The sequence below is a fragment of the Polyodon spathula genome, chromosome 15 (assembly GCF_017654505.1).
Source record: "Polyodon spathula isolate WHYD16114869_AA chromosome 15, ASM1765450v1, whole genome shotgun sequence".
NCBI lineage: Eukaryota > Metazoa > Chordata > Actinopteri > Acipenseriformes > Polyodontidae > Polyodon > Polyodon spathula.
The window spans coordinates 37,896,689-37,919,553 of NC_054548.1; the positions used below are offsets into that span (position 1 = coordinate 37,896,689).

At 38.0% G+C, this 22,865-nt stretch overlaps 1 protein-coding gene across 4 annotated transcripts in view; it reads left to right on the forward strand.

Moving 5' to 3' along the window:
- The window catches only part of LOC121327923 (roundabout homolog 1-like), a 339,729-nt gene that overhangs the window by 168,565 nt on the left and 148,299 nt on the right, over window positions 1-22,865 (forward strand). For all 4 annotated transcript variants that reach the window (XM_041272274.1, XM_041272277.1, XM_041272275.1 and 1 more), the window contains one exon: window positions 15,231-15,557. In XM_041272274.1, coding sequence (XP_041128208.1) covers window positions 15,231-15,557 — 327 coding nt within the window. The remainder of the gene's footprint in view (window positions 1-15,230; window positions 15,558-22,865) is intronic.

Sequence of the window (22,865 nt, forward strand, 5' to 3'; positions counted from 1 at the left end):
AGGCAGATAAAGTACTTTTTTTAACATGAAAGCTGTGAACGGGCCGTTTACATTCACTTTTGCATGCTTCCCTTTAGGCTTGCTTCCCTGCCTCTGCTGTGTTAATGGTTCATTTCATACTGTCTGGATTCTATTACCTTTTGACTGACAGGCTTACTGAAGATCGCTGTGTTTTCTGAAATATTACATGCAGGATCTTGATCACACAGTCAGATCCCACTGATGTAATTGCCTTTTAACATCACGTCTCCTCACTGCCTCAAGTGGATTTCAGCTGCCCCCGAACGTTACCATATCAGGACTATACATTCTTATATAATCAGAGATTAATCACCTGACGATCAATATAGGTTTGGCAACACTGCAATACTTGTGTAAAACATGTTCTCCTCTGTCAATGATTTAGTGGTAATTGACCTTTAGTAATCTATGTTTATTGTTTAATTATGTAATTGATATACTTTGGTTATTGCAATTAAACACATTGCAACCTCACAGCACAATAAAAACTAGCAGTTCTACAGTTTTCCTGTAGGGCAATTAAACAGTTTGAGGGATCAATTAGCAGAACCTGGAGACCTGAAGGTGAAATAAAGAATCAATAGCATTATTGTGGATGCCTGCAATATGGCATGCCTGAATAATGAAATTGTGGGACATTGAAATCCATATGAGGTGGTGGAGTAAGCTCTTGATGAGAGGAGAGGATGAACAACCTTTATTGATGATATGCATAGTCGGTAGATTGTCATTGAAAAATTGGATTGATTTCCCAGTACACTGGTGGGCAGCTGCTACAACGGGGTATAACTCCAGAAGTGATGTAGCCTTGAGGTGCGGTGATAAATTTTGAATCTCTGGGCCAGCTGCTAGAAAACCACTCCGTACCCATGAATCTCTTGAATCCTAGAAATTATTCGTTTTTTCACAAACAACCAACAAAGTTTAATCTACATATCTCAACTCCTTTGATTAAGAATTTCTTAATGCACTTTTATACTGAGTAATGTATCAGGCTCAATTTTAAGACCTTTTATAGCTTTCTAGGTGTTATATTAATGAGTTTGTGATAGGAAAATGTACCCCTACTCCCACTGTATTTGTAGTGAAAAAATGAACCACTAACCTACTAATACTGCTAACCTTTTTCCAAATGCTTCATAAGAGCTATTATATATATTATGTACCTTCCCACTGCGTATAATGGTGCTGGCTTGCCCCCACAAGGTAGGGTAGCCGCACACTCCACTAGAGGGTTAGCTTTGCAAAGGTGTCTCAATGTCTGACATTTGTACTGCGGCTAGCTGGGCTACGCTGCATACTTTCTTGAGGTTCTACCGTTTTAATGTGATAGACCCTGCTTTGCCTTCTGTAGGCACAAGGGTCCTTGAGGGTGTAAGTTCACACTGCTAACCTCCTGGGTTAGACGGTATTATGCGTCCCTCATATGCTGCCGTTGCTTCTCCCTCGTGATGGCTTTGGTATACATTATCCAATATCTAATGTTCTCTTTCAGGGAACCAGGGTTATGGTAAGTAACCTAACATTCCCTTTCAAAGCCTTGTGTCTCCAGAAACTTGCAGCTACCTTTAAACAGCCAATTCTTCTTCAAGTCAACATTCAGCCATATGTTTTCACAAGTCTAGCATGGGACAACATTGATAGGCTGGAAGAGATTCTGACTGGCAAGGGGGACCACACATCGAGTCAATGGCATTGGCATACAGGCCAAAGTCTATGGACCACATCTCCCAAAGGCTCCTCTCCCCAGCATTGAGAAAGAAAAGCAAAGAACTGTAACCACCTCAAATGAAGAACAGGCAGTTTATGTTGCTAGTGAGAGAGTTGGCCCACAGCCACTGCAACCATACAGGAACGTATAGAGTAATCTAGGGCTGCTCAGAAGAAAAACTTTGTCTGGCTATTTGCAAGGCAGCTGCAGTAAACCAGAAAATACCCAGTTGGACAGGGTTTAGCATTAGTACTAGAGACTTAATTAGTGTCTCACAGGATGCCATTGGCTATCTTCCTACCATCAATGCCCCAGATACTGAGTTGACAACAGTGTCTGAAGAAATTTTGAACCAGTCAGAACTCATCAGGAAGGCCCTACAATTGCAGAAAATAGTAGTGGTCATGGATAAAGCTCTGTATGCAAAAGCAGCAGAAATTGCATGGAAGCACAAAGGAAGGTATCTGTCAGTATTTTGGATGTCATATGTGGACATGGTTGAAGATGTCTTGCTGACCTTGCTGCGTGCTGCCCAAAAAGGCAACTGCCAGTTATACCTCATTGCCATAAAATCCATAATCCCCTGGTGTTTTGTTTGTTACAAAGTGAACCATGCTAAGTATATGCCAGCCTACTATGCCCAGATGAGGACGCTTCCAGTGGAACACCCTGAGGTGCAAGAACATTTCGTGAATGGATACTTTTCTGTTCAGCTCTCTGGCAGCAATCCTTTTGGATGCATTCCTGTTGACCAAACCACTGAGGTCACAGTAATCAAAGACACACAGACTCCAGGTGGTACAGCAAGGTTCAGTCTTAAACCAGGTGCTGTGAAGAGATATTACATCACAGCTGAACACAGGAGTCAGATGGGAGATGAAAGAAAAGGTACAGAGCAACAGATCGGATCTTGATCATGCAGAGCTGTACAAGCCAAGAATTGAAAAAGATGAGGAGGCAGTGTCGGCAGTAGTGAGTCGTCTTCATAGCTGGGCCAACACGTTTGCTGTGAAACAGGATCCCATAATCTCTACGGCAAAAGCAGCTCCTCTGGAAATTTCCTCTGACCTGATGAAGGCATATGAAGTAGGAGAGCAAAGTTATGCTGACTCCAGGTCTGAGAGACTTGATCAACCCACAGATAAAGAAATTCCATGACCCCATGGAAAAGATCAAGCTAAAATCCAGCAATATGTGCAAGAAGAAGGAGGTGAAGAGCAATGGGAGGACAATCATTCTGAAAGCAGACATGGCCCTCTTTGGCTGCACCATTGTGATGGCACAGGACCGAAACCTTCAAATGGCAGATGTACTCTCTCATCCTCCCATGGACATTGACATCACTAGAAGGGCTCCTTCGAAAGACCAACAAAGCTGCTTTAGCCACATGCTTGTAAAAAAATGTAGCACCAGCTGAAAAAATGCCTGACAATTCTGCTCAGTGATTGATGTGATGAATCTTGTTTACAGGGTGAGAGGTGATCAAGTCAACTTTGGTGAAGTAGCCATGTCTGTACTGCTCATGGCTCTGATGGAAGGAAGTAGGAGTCAAAGGATTGATGTGGTGTTTGTCACATACCAGGAGACATCTATAAAGAACAGTGAAAGGACAGTTAGAGGGGAAGAGCCTGGAATCCAGCTACATCACAGCCTCACAAATGGTAAGGCAATGGAGAAACTTTCTGAGCAAGTCAAAAACAAAACAAGCCTCATCTCATTTTTGGTGAATGAGTGGAAGGTGGCAGAGTACACTAAAATACTTCAGAATAAGGTACTCTTTGCAACCTCTGAAGACAAATGCTACAAGATTACATCTGAAGGTAGCCAGGAGGTGCCGGATCTCAAGAGTACACAAGAGGAAGCTGATGGTCACTTGTTGCTACATGCAGCACATGCTGCTGAAGAAGGCTTGGGATTCAGTGATTGCATTAGGGCCCCATTGTTCCAGAGATTATGCACAAAATCACTCACGAGGGTCCTTGACATTGAGAAAATAGCATGTGCTGTTGGCACAAATGTTTGTCAGGCCCTCATAGGCCTGCATGTATATACAGGTTGCGACACAGTCAGCACATTTGCAGGCAAAGGGAAAGTGAGTGCCCTCAAAATCCTGAGTGCCAACAGAGGCACAAGAAGCCTTCTCACAGTTAGGGGAGGAATGGGATCTGTCTGAGGGGATGATGGACAAATGGAAAGCCTTCTGTATGTAGCCAAATCTGCTACAGTGAAAGTAAATGATTTGAGATATCACCTATTCTGTGCAAGGAAAGGTGAGATTGAGAGTCACCAACTGCCCCCCTTCAGAGACTGTTTAAGGAACATGCCCTACGGGCCAATATGGAGAGATGTCTGGAGAATGACCCAGGGACACCTAGCCCTATAGGGAGAGGCTGGAAGTTTGAAAAACATTTTGAGGAAGTGCAGCTGGTAGTAGACTGGATGGAAGGACAGTCTGCACTTCAGACTGTGCTGGATCTACTGGCCTATAACTGTCCCAGGACATGCAAACTGCCAAAATGTGTCTGCTTTACAATTGGCCTCAAGTGCACTGATATGTGTAGACTTTCTGACAGACAATGAGACAACAGAAAAAGAAAGTGATAACAGTTTCTCCGAAGAAGAGCTCGATAATAGGGATGATTATGATTTCTAAGACATAGTATGGCCTATTGCAACTCATTCAAGTGTTTTTTGTTTTGGTTCCCCTTTACTATATTTTTGTACTATATTTTCAGGATTAGAGTTTAACCTGCAAAGAGATGGCAATTAATTGTTTGTTCTTTTTCTAACTGCCCTTTCTTTACCAATTTTTTGCCTTTTTCTCTAAAAAAAAGAAAATGGGAGGGGTACATTGTCCAATCACAAATTAATTATTACAGCAACCAGAAAATTACAAACAGTCCTAAATTGACCCTGATACATTACTCAATATACAAGTGCATTTAGAAAGATGAATAAACAGGAGTTGAGATACTTAGATTAACTTTTAGCTTAATTTTTAGTTAAAACAAGTGTTCAGAAATTGTATTTAATGTAAAATATGGTAGAGAGGCTGCCAATGGCAAACCAGTGAAATTAATAATAAATAAATAAATAAATCCTGTTTGTTGTAATGTTAAGTGCAGGTGTTTGACTATCTTAGCTCTTAATTTCAATGCCCTAACTTAAACAATGAAGATTTTATAGGAGTTTGATATAAAGACCCTGCTGCACAATTGTAGAATTCTGGCTGTTGGCGAATTTTGAGGTGATTAAAAATATGGTGATAAAACAGATTTGGCAAAGAGTTTTGCAATGCTATCACCTTTTTTCCATCTCTAGGGGTCTAGACCTTGCCAAAAATCATAATGAGCCTTCGTCCCCTGGGTGGTACCGACCAACCCCCCTGGTTCATGGACTATTAGAGGTGAATCCCACATAGAGATTTCCTGGTCTGAGTTGGAGAGGTTGTTCATACCGGCTAGATTTAGAGCAACGGAGAACAGGGGGGTGTAAATAGGCTTTAAATAGGAATTATATGATGATTGACAGGATCTGAAAATTAGAAGAGCCCTAGATCCCGCCCCCTGAATTCCACAAAAGGTTAACATTAGCTTCCTTTCACTTAAGCTCTGTATCCAGTGGATTATATTTCTTTACTCATATACACACACAAAGTTACAGCTTGGCTTCACCTAGATAGATTATATTGATAGAAGTACTTAATCAGCACACTGAAGTTGGTCTGTTGAAAGAGGGGTTTAGTCATTGACAAGTGATAAACTAAAACATTTTGAGTCTGGCTGAAAATGAAACAAAGCACATGTGTTGGTCCTGTGGAGGATTGCTGTACAGTAATACTGAGATCTGCCCGCAAGTTCTACATCTCCTCATACATAGTTTTGCCTTTCATGTCTTCAAACAGTCAGTGTGGAGCTGCTCTTTTGCAGATAAAGAACCTTAATCCATATTTAATACATCAGCACCAACAGAACCTGAGACTGGATGATAGCCAGATACTCACTGGGGCTTTACATGGTTTCACAGTCTTAGCCTGGATACACTGAAGAGGACAGGCATTTATTTTATTTATTTACTTTTTTTTTTTAAACCCATCTTCTTGTGTGGGTTTACATTCTTTTAAAACAGCAGCATTTGGCAGAATAAACTGACTGTAATAGCTGAGAGATCACAATGGACTAGGAGAATGAACATTTTGGGTTAGCTAAAGCAGTGGTGATTGAAGTAGCAGCTATATTGCATTTCATTTTTTTTTTTCTTCCCCAAAGATGTTGATCTTAATACTATTTTAATATTTATGATTTACCCCTCGGGCAATGTTATTTTTTAATTGCACTAGGATCCTTACCTGGTTATTTTTGATTACCGGTATGTCATTTCTGAGACTAATGCTGAACCAATGAATCTTGTATTTTCTGTTTTGGTTTTACCTTTTGTTCGCTTCTTCGTATCTATATTATTTCAGATTTAGGCCAATAACTGAAGGATCAAGATGACCAAAATGTGGAACACCACTGTGAGGTTAATCCTATTGACATTAGAGCACTTGACCTTGTCAACTTGCATTTGTCTCACCAGTATGTCGATTTAATCAACCAATTAATTAATTCATTCATTCATACAAATAACATAAATAACAGAAGCATCATTAGCAATTTAATTGTGGGAGCAAGATGGGCACGTTCCTATTTATAGAAGAGTAAATCTTGGTTTTCCATTGCTTATATCCACAGCAAGAATGCAAAACAATGCTTGCTGAAGTAGGTGCTGAATTTTAAATGTGTTATCTCCTCATACACTAAATAACATTCCAAAGGGTAAAAGTCTGGTAAAGTATAGTCAAAGCATGTAAAAACACAGCAAAATATGCTAGTAGGTGCATGCAATATAGTCTATTATTTTGGGGTGTAAGCCATTGTTTAGCTATTAAGATAATGTCATACATAATATACAGTACTAAACAGAAAAAAAGAGGAAATGGCATTAAACAAGCTAAATGCAGAATATTCTGTGTTGTAATTTAAAACTGGCAAAGGCTAAAGCAATATATTTGTGTGTAATTTTTTTGTTTCCTTTTTTTTTTTCCTTTTTAGGTTGCTTTCCACAATATCAGTTCGGTAGAGGAATAAATAGCTTTTTTTTCGTGAGAATAAAGCATTAAAAAAAACCAAAAGTGATTCATTATATTTGAAAAAGCATTTAGTTTTACAGCCTTCGAAACAGATAAAAGCAGTTGTGTAATTTTTTAGTGTATTGTGATTACCCATATGCTTGAAAAAATAAAATGAGCTCAGCAAACTTCCTACTGAGAGGGAACCACTGTTACCTGTTAATCCGTTTAAAACCATACCCAGCCATTTCATGCCACGTAATCTCACAGGGCACATGGGAACAGCTGGAGAATGACTGGTGTGACAAGCTGCAATCAGTCTCATGGCTTAAGTGCAGACTCTTTGTCTTAAAGCCAGAAAAGGGTGCAGTGGTTGTTTGTAAGGAACTGTTTATGTTAGTTTAAAGTTGTTTACAGAAAATAGCAGGGTGTAGATGTTACAGACCAGGTGGCCAGTTAGTACTGCTGTAAAAAATGGTGCTTACTGTGATGGAATGCATCTGCATTTATATGCTAGTTCTGGCTTGAGCTATGGAAATGCAACACAATAGCAGCTAGCACACTGAATTTAGCACAATATTTTCTCTTATTTAAATATATATATATTTTTTTAACATAAATTAGCCAATGTTTAGAAGCACTAATGCTTATGGGCACTCTTTTGTTTTTAAAACATTATAAAATTATATTGTCAGATTTATAGCTTAAAAGGCTCATAATGGTGTGTCACAAAGACGGCCGGAGTGGGGGACGTCAGACCACAAACAGGAACCAGGAAATAAACCGAGAGAGAGGTGGAGTTTGGTGGAGCTGAGTGAATGGTCTCGTGCAGCATTTAATAAATGAACAGACAGTCAGAAAATAAACGGTTGTAAGACAAACAAAAACACAGGACACGGCACTGGCAGCCAAAATAAATAGACAAACAAAACTGATTAACACTAAACAAAACACGGTGAGCAGATATTTTTCACTACTATTATTATTACTACAATTATTATTATTATTATTACCTCCGTCTCTAATCTCGTTCACCACTCGCCAAACACACAACAACCCCAAATGAGTGAGAACATGCTGCTTTTATGCAGCTGTACCGAGACTTGATTGCTAATCAATCATCCCATTGGAGTCGCGGTACAACTGCACGTGAATTAATAAAGTGCAATTCCCCGTGCTCACATAGTATTACTTTTTACTTGCAAGTGAAGTGCTGTGCAATCCTCGTGCCTAAATACAAATATACATTTTAAACACTCGTGTTACACAGACACGTTTATATCCCGTGTACCAATGACTATACACCAACATTAACATACAACATATAACACAAAATACACACAGGGGCGGGCACTTTTCCACAGGGTGTTTTCACCAAAATGAATGGGGTCTGTCATTCAGATATGTTTCTGTGAGTTGTACTTTTTTCTTCTGAAAGGCTTGATTGACTCTAAACTTGTTTGTGATCGTGTAATATTGTTAAGCAGGTTCCATATTGACCCTACCACCTTGCACAGGTGCTTCATCTTATTTTATGCCACCTGTGATGTTGAGCTTTAGTAGCTGCTTTTAAAAATGTGATTAACAGGTTGCATGCCACTATTTATTGCTGTTTTGCCTAATTAAGTTTACAATGTATCCCCTTTCCCATTCTAGGGAAACTCGCATGCATTGTTGTCAAGTAGTGGCTTCTGCTGGAAGCAGCACAGGAGACTACAAAACCAAACCATTTATTTGGTATATTATGCTGTATGTATATTATATTATATGACCCTGCAAGCTGTAGAAAAGCACTGTATCTTTGGTTGCAGTGGACTTTTAATTCTAAAATGTGCTTTTTTTCTTCTCAGCAACTATGGGTGCTTAGGAATCTTAAATTGGTCAGACCAAAAAAATAGCATAGTTGTCAGTTCTATTAAAAAATATATCTTTTGATAAGAGCGCTTATATTTTTCTTTCATGTTCATCCGACATACTGTCCCAGTTCTCAGTATCTCAGTGATATGCCAAGTACATTGATGATACGCTACATGTTTCCTAGGGTGAACAAGCATCTTGTTAGCAAAGCCTGTCATCTTGAAGATGGTGTTGTGTTTGGTACAGACTGTTCTGTCAGCTATTTTTAAAAAGAATGATGCACATCTTGAAGAAACCTGGGAAAATGAGTGAAGACTTTATAGAAGTCCGTCTATTTGTAAATGAGCAGGATTGCCGATTTGTGCAAAAGCTAGCAGTCAACTTTGAAATCTGCTGTGAGATAGTCTGCACCTTGTGGACTTGCGCCTCGAGGATAGCCTCCAATTGCGAAACAGATTTGGCTGACTTGTACTGTTAATCACATTTTCAAATCCCTGTTAAAGTGGTTTCTGAGATAGGGCCTCCTGGACACTCTTGCTACCGCACTTGAAAGAAAGGAGCAAGCACAATACCCAACTGTCAGATGTAGGCAGTTATTTTTCTTTTCCCCCAAATACGTTTTATTTTTTTTCCCCACAAACAATGAAATATTTCAGCAGTGAATCTATAGCTAAGCTGTTTTGTGACTTCATTTAGCACATTTATTCAGTGCTTAACAAAAAGTCAAGAATTATTTATTTATTTAATTAATTAATTACTTGGAAGGATTATTATTATTTTATTTGGTTTAGTTTAAAGGGCTTCAAATAAAGTAAGTTGCGTCATAATTTTCCAGAGTTATATCTGTTAGGGTTTGTATTATACCACCTAAGTGGTAAGTTACCAAATAAGGAGACTTTTCCTAACCAATATTTAATATTTTTTTGGAAAAACAGACATTACCAGGTTAAGCAAAGGTTGATGGGAAGCTGCATTCATAAGAGGATTACTCATGCTAATTAATCTTAAAAGATAACAAGTACATTTTAAAATATGTTATATTCTTAAAGGTGAATAATTACAGGGTATTTAATGTTTGGAAAGGTGAAGAAACATTAATTCATCAATAAAACACTTTTTTTCTTCAATTAATTTTGGTGCTAGAAAATTTAATGCTGATGAAAGGTAAGGGATAATGGCACTGTCTACGTGTTCTGTCAGATGCCCTGACTTTTAAGTTGCACTGTTGGGCTTCCAGCTATAGCGGGCATTAGTACACAGTAGATGCCCGCTGGAGCAGCACTGCATCACCTCTGAATCAAATTTAAAATCTGTCTGCACAAGTTCTGGCTTTTTCTTTTTAACTTGCCACATTTTGTGTCTATTGGACATTAAATACTAAACAAAGACACAAACGGTCCAAATTAATTTTATTATTCACCAAAACCAGCCAATCAATACTTTTCATCGACGAAAGCAACCAATCATGTACCTGCAACTGCAGAGTAAGCCAATTGCAACACAGTGCAGACACAGCAACTTTCAACAACAGCAAAGCGAGACACAGATAGTTCAGTAATATTCCTCCATGCAGATATCTGGTTCTGTCCAGATAAACTATAAGGAACCCTGACAAGTGAAAATGTTGTTTAATAAAGTGTTTTTTCTCTGATTGTGTGTAATCCTTTATGAAAATTTTTGGATATTTTCCAAAAACTTTTGTCATAGGAAGGGTACCTGACGAATCATTCGAAATTTAAGGTAAATATCGGTTTTAAAGTGTTTTTTGAAATAAATCATTTTCTAATAGGGATAGTGCCCTCTTGATGAAGGCTGTACTGTGTGTTAGTTGACCTTGACTTTCGTTAGCGCCCTCCCCTTCTGCTCAGGGCACAACTCCAGTCGTGGTCAACTTAACACACAGCAGAGCCTTCGTCGATGGACACAACTGCTTAACTAAATGGGTAATTGATAACATTAAGGGGTTCAAACATTTATTATTATTGACACAAGATATACATTTTGTTTTGAAAAACATCATCCATGTATGAGACATTTCAACAGGAAACTAGACTATCTGATATCTCTTCATGTGTTTGTGTTTGTAATCCAACTCAGTCTAGACAACCAATACTAAAAATATCTGGCAGGGCAGGGCCCTGCTTGTAAATAGTGTGATTGGTGTATTGCTGATGGTAGTTGCCAGGGATGGGGTTAATTTTGCATCTCTGCCAAATATATATGAGAATGTGGCTGGAGCCTTAATTGAATGATTAATAGTTAATTAGGCTCCAGCCACAAGGTATTGCCTTCTTTTGTTCAACCTTTTTATTTTGTTCTGTGAGCAGTGTTTAGATTTAATTTTGTTTAATTTTATGGCTCCAATAACATGGTATTTAAGGTGGGGGAAATCCTTTGTTTGGGATCTGTGCTCTTTGTTTTTAAATGCAGATGCCTCGGAGGGAGAGAATATGATAGCCAAATGACAGAAATGTGACCTGTTGAATGAATCTTAATAGCCAACTAGCCTTTCCTAGTCTTTTTAAATGGTAAGTGAAGCTGAAAAAACAAGGTGGAAAAGGCACAGTGGCTGTTTTTTTATTCATATGGTGAACTTGAGCAAAGGGTTATAGCATGGCTGTCACAGTCTTCGACTCCCTCAGGCTGATTCACAGCAAAATTTGATGTTAACCCTGATCATATGTCTGCCAAGCACACTTTAACGGACCTGGTCTTTTTACCTTCCTTTTTCTAACTCTCTTGGGGTTTTCATTTAAATGCAAACAAATACCTTGGCACAATGAGGGACCTTTACCAGACAGTCGACTGTTACTGTCTGAACCTCAGGGCTTGCTGTACACAGATGACACCGGCAGATTGTATAGTCTTAGAACGAGTTTAACTGCTACTTAATCTTTCAAATAACAAAAGAGACTGAAAGCACATTCATCTTTTGAAGAAAAAAAGGTAATGTTCTATCTTTTTGAGATAACTTAAAATAGCAGTGGCTTTATTACAGCAGGTTGCAAATGGAACCTACATTTTAGAATATGGGGCCTGGTTTATTAACCCTTTGCAGACTGAAAATTCTACCCTTTTGAGGTCCGACTGACATAACTTGAGTTGTATAACTTGAAAATATCCACTAAAAGTATGCAGTGTTGTACCTTTCTAAACAGCTGAGGATCTGGAGATTATTAAGAAGGTAACATGTTCACTCTGATAAAATATACCCAGTGATTTACCTAGTTTGAATGTAAAAAATGTTTTAACATTCACTCTCATTCATTTTGCTTTAGAAATATCCTCATGAGTATAATTTAGTTATCTTCTACCTAAAAACTACAATTATCAGTGGTAGCCACAACCCTCAGGATGCGCAGGTTTGTCGACTTGAGATTCTTTACTCGAATCAGTGTGAAGGCATTCATCATCCGATAGATGTATCATCGTATCAACATCTTCAGTAAAATATAGATATTTTTTCTTTAGAATCAGTAAGCATTCTTGGTTGTGTAAAGCAATGTTGTATGCTCACCGGTAATGCCTCCACTTTGAAGCCATGGTAAATGGTAATCCAAAGCATATCTACTGAAATGCTGCACCTCATTAAAAAGGTATCTCTATTGGCTTGGGGCTTTAGTGAAATGTGTTTTGATGGGTGTGTCATCCCAGAAGTTTTTCACTACCGTTCATATTTTGTTAATTTCTTTTTGGGTTTCTGAACATTTTGGACAATTTAGTAGGATTTCAGGTAAACTCTGTACTTGAGGTCGCCAAATCTGGCGAACTGAAACAAAAAAAGGGGGTTGCATTTATTGGGTTTGTTAATGATTGTAGAGAGATAGGACTGTAGAGGTGTAAACATCTCATTTTAAAATCATCATGGCAATTGCTGCAAACTGTTCATTTCCGCTCTGACATGGCGTGCGGATTACAGTTGTCAGCATGGCCAGTGTGCCTCGGGATGAAGTGTTGTATTCTCATGAGCGTTCAGATATGGCGTGCGGATTACAGCTGTCAGCATGGCCAGTGTGCCTCGGGATGAAGTGTTGTATTCTCATGAGCGTTCAGACATGGCGTGCGGATTACAGCTGTCAGCATGGCCAGTGTGCCTCGGGATGAAGTGTTGTATTGTCATGAGCGTTCAGACATGGCGTGCGGATTACAGCTGTCAGCATGGCCAGTGTGCCTCGGGATGAAGTGTTGTATTCTCATGAGCGTTCAGACATGGCGTGCGGATTACAGCTGTCAGCATGGCCAGTGTGCCTCGGGATGAAGTGTTGTATTCTCATGAGCGTTCAGACATGGCGTGCGGATTACAGTTGTCAGCATGGCCAGTGTGCCTCGGGATGAAGTGTTGTATTCTCATGAGTGTTCAGACATGGCGTGCGGATTACAGCTGTCAGCATGGCCAGTGTGCCTCGGGATGAAATGTTGTATTCTCATGAGCGTTCAGACATGGCGTGCGGATTACAGCTGTCAGCATGGCCAGTGTGCCTCGGGATAAAGTGTTGTATTCTCATGAGCGTTCAGACATGTGCAGTGACTAAATCATCTGAAGTGTTTCAGTAAGTAAAACAATCTGGTCTCGCGTGCACACTCTCTCTCGCGATGACACTTCCACGAACGTATGTAGGTCTGATAAATGTAGTAACAAAGGGATGTCATAAACAACTCTGCGTAAATGAAACTTGAAACCAGGGTACATTTCTAACATGCCGAGGAACCAAACGATAGTTTCGTCTAAACCAGGGTACAATTCAATAGTACCCTGGTCGACAAAGACCCAATCCGCAGCAAGCAAGCATTTCCAGTGACTGAACACCATTTGCACATCCATCTAGTAAATCCATCAATTTGAGACAAAACTAATTATATGCTTTATACTCCTTTTTCTACATTTTACTTTTGTCATTTCCACTATTCCACACTATTAAATATGCATTACTAATCTTGCGTAAGAAAACAACAAAGAACTATCATTACAGGTTTGTCAAGATTCCTCTTATCCTATGTACAGCTGTCATCCCATATGCACAATTCATAAAAAAAAAAAAAAAAAACTCTCTACATTCAAATATATAATATTCATTGTTGTATTTTAATGTTTCACAGTTTGTGCAGCTCTGGCTGCCCATGTTAGGTATAGAAGTTGCTGAGTGCAATCCCCCCTACAGTTTTGTTAATTGGTCTTTTTGGGAAGTTGTTTTTCTTTGCAGCCATGAATTTTAAATGACTTACCTTTTGTTAGGAAAAGACCAAGAAGATGCAATAGTAAATCCAACTTCTGCTCGAGCTGCACTAATTACCAAAAGCAAACATTGACAAGTGATAAATACAAATACATTTAAAAAAATTAACCAGCTGTCTGCAAGTAATGAGACAATTGATCTAAAACTGGCAAAGTTCTCCACGCTTCTCTTAATTCTGAACTGCTGTTAGGCTTGCATCATTATTTGTTTAATTTGTTCTGACTTTTCATTCTAATTATACTTCTACAAATACACACATCTACTAAACAGATATATAATTCCACAAATATACAAATCTACTTAACAGATGGAGTGATGAATAATTTGCTTGCATTTTAAAGTATTTTGAGTGTTGGTTGGAATAATTTTGCCTGTCTTGGCTGAAGCTGTATTATTATCAGACCAAACTAATTGAAAATTGACAAATTATAAAGATTTTCATACATCGCTGGATATTAATCAGTATGTTACCAGCTGAGGTTGCAGGTTTCCCAAATCATAACGGTCAGTGCCGATCTGTAATGGCTGGGTTTGGCTCACACTATTTCCTACCCAAATACATTATTAAACTTTACTGCTACTAAAAAGGGTCCATTTCATCCCAAGGCATAATTTGCTGACACCCAACTTGCAAACCTCTCAGCCTTTGAGCCACTGTTTTTGAACGCTTTAATATCAGAGTGACAACATTAGTACATTTCTCAGCATTCCTGAAAATTGATAATATAAATATCTATAATATCTAATATAACTTAGGCATTTTAATAAATATTCTATTGTATCACTATGAAAAGAGTAGCCGTCTTTTACGGGAAAAAAAAAAAAAAAACCCTCTGGTTATGATAAGATAATTGTGTGGACATCTCTTACTTCACTGTCCAAAATCAAATTTTGCCTGTTTTGATTCTTGCTGTAAAAGCCTGTTTAGTCCATTTTGATTGAGTACAATTTACATTTGAGGCCAGGGTTCAAATCTAGCTTAGCTGGGTGTTGTGAAATTGATGTCGTGGTCTCAGCCTATCCTCCAGTGGAAGTTAGCCCAATTCACAAAAGCACCATACAATTTGGCACAACTGGCCCGTGACTGAATAGCAGAGGTTGTTCAGGTCAGAACTCAGGTACACTTGCAGGGTTGTAGGGGGAGGCTCATGTGGAGCTTGCTAGTGCCATTGTTCCTTTTCACAAGTCTAGAAAACATGAAAGGACTATGTTTCTTTTATTTTATCCAGATTTTATGATTGACTGTTTGAAGTGAAACCTTTCCCATTATCTGAGCCTCTTTTTGTTTGTGTCCTAGGATCCCGCCTTCGTCAGGAGGATTCCCCCCCTCGGATAGTGGAACACCCCTCTGACCTCATTGTCTCCAAAGGAGAGCCCGCCACTTTGAACTGCAAGGCAGAAGGCCGGCCTACACCCACCATTGAGTGGTATAAGGATGGCGAGCGGGTGGAGACGGACAAGGATGATCCTCGCTCCCACCGTATGCTGCTTCCCAGCGGCTCACTCTTCTTCCTCCGCATCGTACACGGCCGACGCAGTAAACCGGACGAGGGGAGTTACGTCTGTGTGGCCAGGAACTACCTGGGGGAAGCCGTGAGCCACAATGCATCGCTGGAGGTAGCCAGTAAGTACCAAAACCTGGTTTATTTTAACTGTTTTCTATGCGTATGTCTACTTTAAGCTAGTCTGATAACAGTTCCTACCATACTTGAGCATCCCTGACCTGACCCAGGTGGCACCATTTTGTTTATACATTTCTGGAAGCATCTTTATGTAGAAGAGGTGCTGTGTATATTTAAACTAAACCTAAGGGGCTTTTCATGTTACAACCACAACCCGACTATAATGGTGTACTGCTTCCCATAATTATCAAGTTTTTGCCATGGAGAATGTACATCCCATGATTTCAGGGGTCACTGAGCATGCTTGAAGGATTATTGAGCGTTGGTGGAGAAGATGAAGTTTTAGGGTTTTTTTTTGTGTGTGTGTGTGTGTGTGTGTGTATGTGTATATATATATGATATATATATACTTTGATATATGACCCAGGGCAAACCATATAGATTATGAATATATATATAATATATTATTAGATATATATATATATATATATAGATATTATAATCTAAAGTTCATTTGATATACACAATCAAAGATCAAGTAGAGTAAAGGTTACTGCACAGTGTTGTCTTTTTGGGGTCTTGAAGAGTTTTTCTAACCTTGGTGTTAAGCATAGTGTGAAAATAAATGTTAAAAAAAAGGAAAAAAAAGTGAGATACACAATAAAGTAATCTGTTCACATGTCATTTGGTTGAACTACATTAAATATTGTATTTAATCTATACACATTCCTACATTCCTGTCTATAACACATTTATAATTTTTTTCTGATAACTTAACACAAAGTTTGTCTTAAGAGAATGCATTGTTTTGTTTTTTTCTTTTTTCTGCAAAATTAAAAGCTAACCACTCTCTCACCTCCCCTAACTTTCTATGTACAGTAGTGATTTGTTTCTCACAAAATGATACATGACAATGGAGTGTTCACAGTAAAGAAGGGCTTGGTATGGTAATTGTACTATGTGTATTGTGTTTTTTGTGCCTCAAGGCAGTTTTGTGGACTCAGCAGAAGCCCCTGTTTTGTATATCGTTGCGTTATGTGCATTTGAACACAGATTAACCTGCCTTCAGCACTGGCATTATGGTAAATATGTCAGACTTCAGTATGTGCTGCTTTTCTTTTATCCTCTACCCTGAGCATTATGAGTGAACACTTGAAAAAAAAAAAAAAAAAACTTTTCTTAAGTATCACTGCTTTGCATAGATGTCCAAACCCTGTCACTAAGGCTCTTATTGTAATCTAATCAAGATGACTGGAGACAGGGTCATGCACCCATTTAGAAAATGCCAATCTGGTTTGTTGGAACCGCACTGTGTTATCGGCTTGGACTTGACATGAGGCCTTTTTCAAAATGATTGGTGCTGGTGGGAAGTAAGCACCATATAGGGTTAAAATCTCTTAACCCTTCTCATTCCAGAACTTGTATATGTTACAGCAGTGGGAGTCCTTGATTAGCACAGACTCCTTGCTTAGATGTCACAGATTTTGTGTACATATTGTTACTTATTAAATCTATTCTCATGTCAATAAAATATGCACCTATCGTTGTTGCACATGCATTTACTGACACCTTGGGGGATGAAGTTCAATAATTGTTATAAAATTAATATCTTGTGTTACCACATTCTCTGATTTTTATTTTTTAAATAATGGTTGTATTGTCTTTATATTTTATCTAAAAGGGTTTGTTCAATTAAAAAAAAAAAACTAATCTTTTAAGCTTCTAAGCCACATAATTAACAATTGTGGTGCACTACAAATTTCAAACTAAATGGTAATGACATAGTAGCATCCTTTAAGCCCTTCCAAAAAGAGTCTTTTTGTGAGTGCTTTTGCACTGTAAACCAAGTGTGCTGCTTGTAATTAAATTGTCCAGAAACCTAGTACATATATAGCTGTTTTGTGGCATGCAATGCAGTTTCTTTTTTTACATACTGAGAAGATAACACTATATTGTAATCAAAATAAATAAATAGGTTTTTATCTGTGTGGTGCTACAAAAAAGCCATCCATATCACATACCCAAAGACAGGATTGTGGAGGTCTGTTTCTAGTGGTGTTATAACTTAAGTCTAAATTATAATAGAATAGAATATGCATTTTATCTTTTTATACAACATACATACAAAAAAAAAAATACAGTACATCAAACCTGATGGGTGTCAGTTTTGAAAGCTTGCCAGATCGAAGACCAATGAAGATACATTCTATCTGTGGATTCTTTAGTGACAATGTGTTTGTGTATGTGTGCATGATGAATCCCATTTGAAGACTAATAGAGAGTTATTTAATCCTGCACCAAAGAGGATAGTTTGGCTGTGAGTTCATTGTTTAGTTAAAATTCTTGTGTTTTAAATTTCAGGTCACGCATGTTACTAGTCTCCGAATGGGCTACCATTTCAATAATGTCCAAGCTATAGTCAAAAGTATCTTAAAGAAATCTCAGCAATATACTGAACTACAGTTAATAACATCTTTTAAATGTGTTTTTGTATAGTCATCTCATACAAAAATCTTATACAGAATGCTTGTGATCTTAACAATATAACTAAGAGCTGCAATTACAGCAGGTTTAACTGACACTTCAGAGGAAGATGAAGTATTTCAACTCCAGGTGATGTTATGTCTTATACCAAAGCATTTAGCAAAACCTTTTCTAAAGAACTACTCTAGTTCATTTACTGTCTCTAACCTAGAAGCTCAACAGCTATAATAACAATAAGACGTTATGTTTCTTTAGAAATGTGTTTCCAGTAAATGTCTGACTATAACAAAAATGTTAAAATATATTCTATTTTCAGGCTTGACTAATGTAGAAACCCTATGAATTTGTACATCCTAAACAGTTCTGTAGAAATAAGGTGTAATGTAATTATATCTGTTGTAAGCATGGAATGTGGTATAAAGGGTAGTTATTATTCCTCAGTGGTTGATAAGTTATCGTAAACATGCATAACATTTCTCTACACTGTTGGGGTAATTTTCAAGCTTGGTAAAGCACAGGAATTCACAAAGCAATTCACACATTGTGCATCACGTAACTGAACAGAAACATGACGTGTAGGGGCTGATCTACTCAATGCAATTGCAGCATATTCCACAATTTAATAAAGTAAAAGATGAGGCGACATTTATTTTTCTGTGTTTATTTACTTAAAATGTTCGTAGTATGTTAGGTCACCTTACAGATCAACTTGGTATAATAAAATCTGTCTAATTATCTTTAAAACTGTTTAAAAAGCAGTAGCTGCTTTCTGCAAGACTGTTAGCGTGTACAAGTCACTGTAATGCTTTAAATATGTTAAAAAAAAAAAAAAAAAAAAAAAAAAAAAAAAAAACGGGACAACCAAAAAAATGTTTCGGACAACGTGTTTTGGATTGTCCTTTTACTATAGTGAACAAAAGGCTTTGGACCCAAACAGGGTTGTTATAGCAAGGGTGTACTGTATTTTGTATTTGACTTATATGCTTAATACACTACACTTGCACATTTTAATATTTAATGCGTGCACATTTGTTATTTCATTTTTTTGTTATTTTTCACCTCCCATGGTGTTCAACATTTAACAGGAGGGTATAAAGACGTTTGGATCAGAATCCAATATCATCTCTTACCCAAAAAAGTAACATACTACAAGTATCCTTTGTCAAAATTGTCTGGTTTTAGCATACTATTGGCACCATTATTCTATCCTATTTTGGCACAAGTATACAACTTTGTATTTTCTTTTTTGTAGTAATACAACGTAGTTCTCAAATATTGGACATTTGGTAGATTGTATCTTACATCTCTTTTGCATACCTGCATTGTCTCTTGCTAGATGTGCACCTCCAGATTCTGACAAATACTTTTAGAAAACCAGGAGCAACTTCTGCTCTGGATCAAAAGCTATAATGCTCTGCGGCTGCCCGCCTATGTGGATAACTATCAAAATACTAGTAGAAAGTAACTAAAACACAAGTCTGGGAAAAACAAATGGAAGTCTGGAAAAAGTATGGAATTTTGGTGTTGAAAAAGTGTATGAACCCTGAGATACTATACCTGTACTGAGTACAGTGTACTTTGTACAAATCACAGTCCGTAGGTCAATTATGGGCAACCTGACATTTTTGGACAACCAAATGTCTACAATGGACTGCCCGAAGGGCAAGTACCATTACCATAATTTTGTGAGCCCTGCATCAGTATGATGGGTCAGAAGCATTGGGTTCTTAGCACCCCCCCCCCCCCCCCCCCCCCCCCCCCCCCCCCAAAAGGGTGGAAATTCCTCTCGGTGGAGACAAACATCTGTTGGCTCTTTCATACCAGAAAACCCCCACAAAAAAAAAAGATAATCGCATCCCTGATTAAAAGTAATACATTTTATTGTTGGCCCTTAACTAATGAAATCCATGTGGACTTGTAATATTCCTTCCCATGCTCCTCTTTTTGATTAAAAATGCTTTTTTTTTCAGCTCACATGCACTGTGTTTTGTGGCTAGGGGATATGAATTTTAAATTCTTTTTTGTACTTGTTTTCCATGAACTTATTACTTGTTCTCTTGAGGTACTTTTTTAAAGGACATACAGGGGCTCCCTTGAGAATTTTTAGATGGAAAAGCCTTTTTTAAGAGTAAAAAAATTATGAAACATGCCATGAAGACTAAATAAAACCTATAGATAGTCACAGTCAGAACAACTGTCTACAACAACTATTTGCATGTCATTATAAAAAAAAAAAAAAACTGTTATCAGCTATATTAGCAGGCCGTACTGTCCATTTTATTAACTGGGATGGGACCACTGGTCCCAAGGCCAGCTAAAAAACTAAATATGTGGACATTATGGAATACATAGATTTACATATAATTTGCTTCCAGGCATGCAGCAGCTTGTTTGTTCTGAAAGTGGCATTTAATAGATTTTTCATGTTGTGGTACTCCTGTTTCTGAATTAAAAAATCAATCAGTTGGAATTAAGGTGATTGTTGAGTATAACCCTATCTATTGAGCTGTCACCAATATGTCAGCGGGTTACTGCTAGCCGTTATTATACTCAAAGGGGAAGGATCTTGGCAAACCAATATTGATCTTTTTTTTTTTTTTTTTTAACCCTTTGCTCTCCATTTATTCAGTCAGGCGTGTCAGGTCTAATTTATTTTCACACAAGCGGTTTATTTTACATGCGCTGTTTAAAAGTAATTTTATTCATAGTAAAACAGGTTTAAAAGGCACTGCATATCAACAGGACACTCAATACTGCATCTCCAGCCAGGACCCCCCCCCCCCCTTGTTTGCTGCATTTATCACATACCTCTTCATAGTCGTGCATACTGATAAATCATCTCCTGATCACTTGATTTATCGCCAAACTGCTCAATAATACTATCCAAGTCATTATTTTATTACTATAACATCTCAAAAAGCTTTGCAAATGTCTGCAATTTGAGTGCTGGATGCAGAAGCAGCTATCGTGTTTGTGTTTGTTTATGTCCGTGTTATGTCTGTGGTGAAGGGACTTTGGGGTTTGCTCAGATCCGCCTCTATTTTTTCCGGCTTCTGTCGGCCTCTCTCGGCCATTGAAAGCTTTTCTCAGCTTTTTCCAGAGAAAAACCGACTAGGGACCTGTGTATGACTCTTTTTTTGATGTCAGACAGGATACGAAATCGGACCGCAAAGGGTTACTGATAATCTAAGTCGTTTGAACTAAGGTGAATGATTTTAAATTCATTCTACTGTTATCAGTAACTAAAACCTTGCAAAAACATCACAGAAAGTGAAGAGATGGGGGCATGAAACCATATACACAATTGTTAAGTAATTGAGTCCTATTAACAATTTCACTGTGCTCTATAATAGTTTGTACTATTTTTAATTATTCATTAAAATCAATTATGTAAGTAACTTTATTGAGCAGCCACATACATAAAACATTTTACCATAATGTGTTTCTGTATGAAAACAAAAATACTAAAACCTTGATTTCTTAAGGACTTGATTTCTCGGTTAGAAATGTTGCTTTTTCTGATCAACCACTGTTTGTTTTCACCGTAGATTAAACAAGTTAGTGCTATATATTCAAAAGCTAAATAGATTGCCTTACTTTTTGTAATTGCCTTGATTGTTCCGGCCTCTCTTTTTGTGTCATGCGTAAGTTTGTCTCTCTTTGTGCTGCATTTGACTTCATTAAGACCATGGCTTTAACTGACCCCCCGACACTGTTTAAACTGTGACTTGTTTACTTCACTGAAGTTAGGAGAGGTTAGGTACAGAGATGGAGTTGGCAGGGAATGGGCAGTTTTCAAAATGTTTGGTTTGCTCAAGGGCCAGTAGTGGGTCAGGTGAGCAAGGGAAGATAACATTTACATAAAGAAGAATTTGAAATGGCCATAATTATAATGGCGTTGGACAGCATGAGTACTGCACAGTTTAGTAACTGTTCAGATTGTTACTCATTTTTGATATTTTAAGGACATCTGCTTTTAACTTCCTGACTATGCAGACCTTCTGGCATTGCCCTTTGCACACAGTTTTTTTCGATTTGGAGGCCATTGGCTTGATCCTTGCCAGTGGCTGAACCAGTACAGTGGGGTTAACTGTCTTCCTGCCTAGAGGGCAGATTGAGTCTTGTGGTCAAACAGAATGTCCCCAGGGACTAGTGTTAGTTGTTTAGTGGAGATGGCTGGTGCCAGCAATCTAAATCCTTTCAAACTCCGCATGTGGATTCAATACCACTGAACGTTACACAGAAAGACAGCTTGGACAGCCTGTACTGCTACGGAAATCCTGTTCTAAATACAGTTGATTTTAATATTTTTTTTCTCCTCTTAATTGCTGTAATAAGTTGAAGGATAAGTGACCTCTAGTCCCAATTCAATTATTGTGGAAAGAAAAAAAATAATGGATAGTGACTGTAGTGGTGTCTTTTTTACTATGCATTTTGTGGCCCCACTGTTGAATAATATTTATTTTGTGGTGGATATCAATCTGTGTTTTATTTTTCACTGTGAGCAATTTGAAGGGAATTGTCTTTTTTAATTCTTCATTTTCTGATTTTCTAATGTATTAATTCCTAACTATTTTTGTTTTGCTACATATGAAGCTGTTAATGTATTTTGCAACCAAGCCACCTCCTTTAAGATCTATCCATCTGTAGCCTGCCATACTCCTGTTTGAACTTGGGGCATTGGGGTGCTCTGTGTTAAATGTATATTACTGATGAAGCATACATTCAAGGTTTGTTTGATTTGTAGATGTTAAAGATCCCACAGTAATTGTTAGTAAATAGTAAATAGTAATATCGATCCTGTTGATTTTGGTTATGCTGTGTTC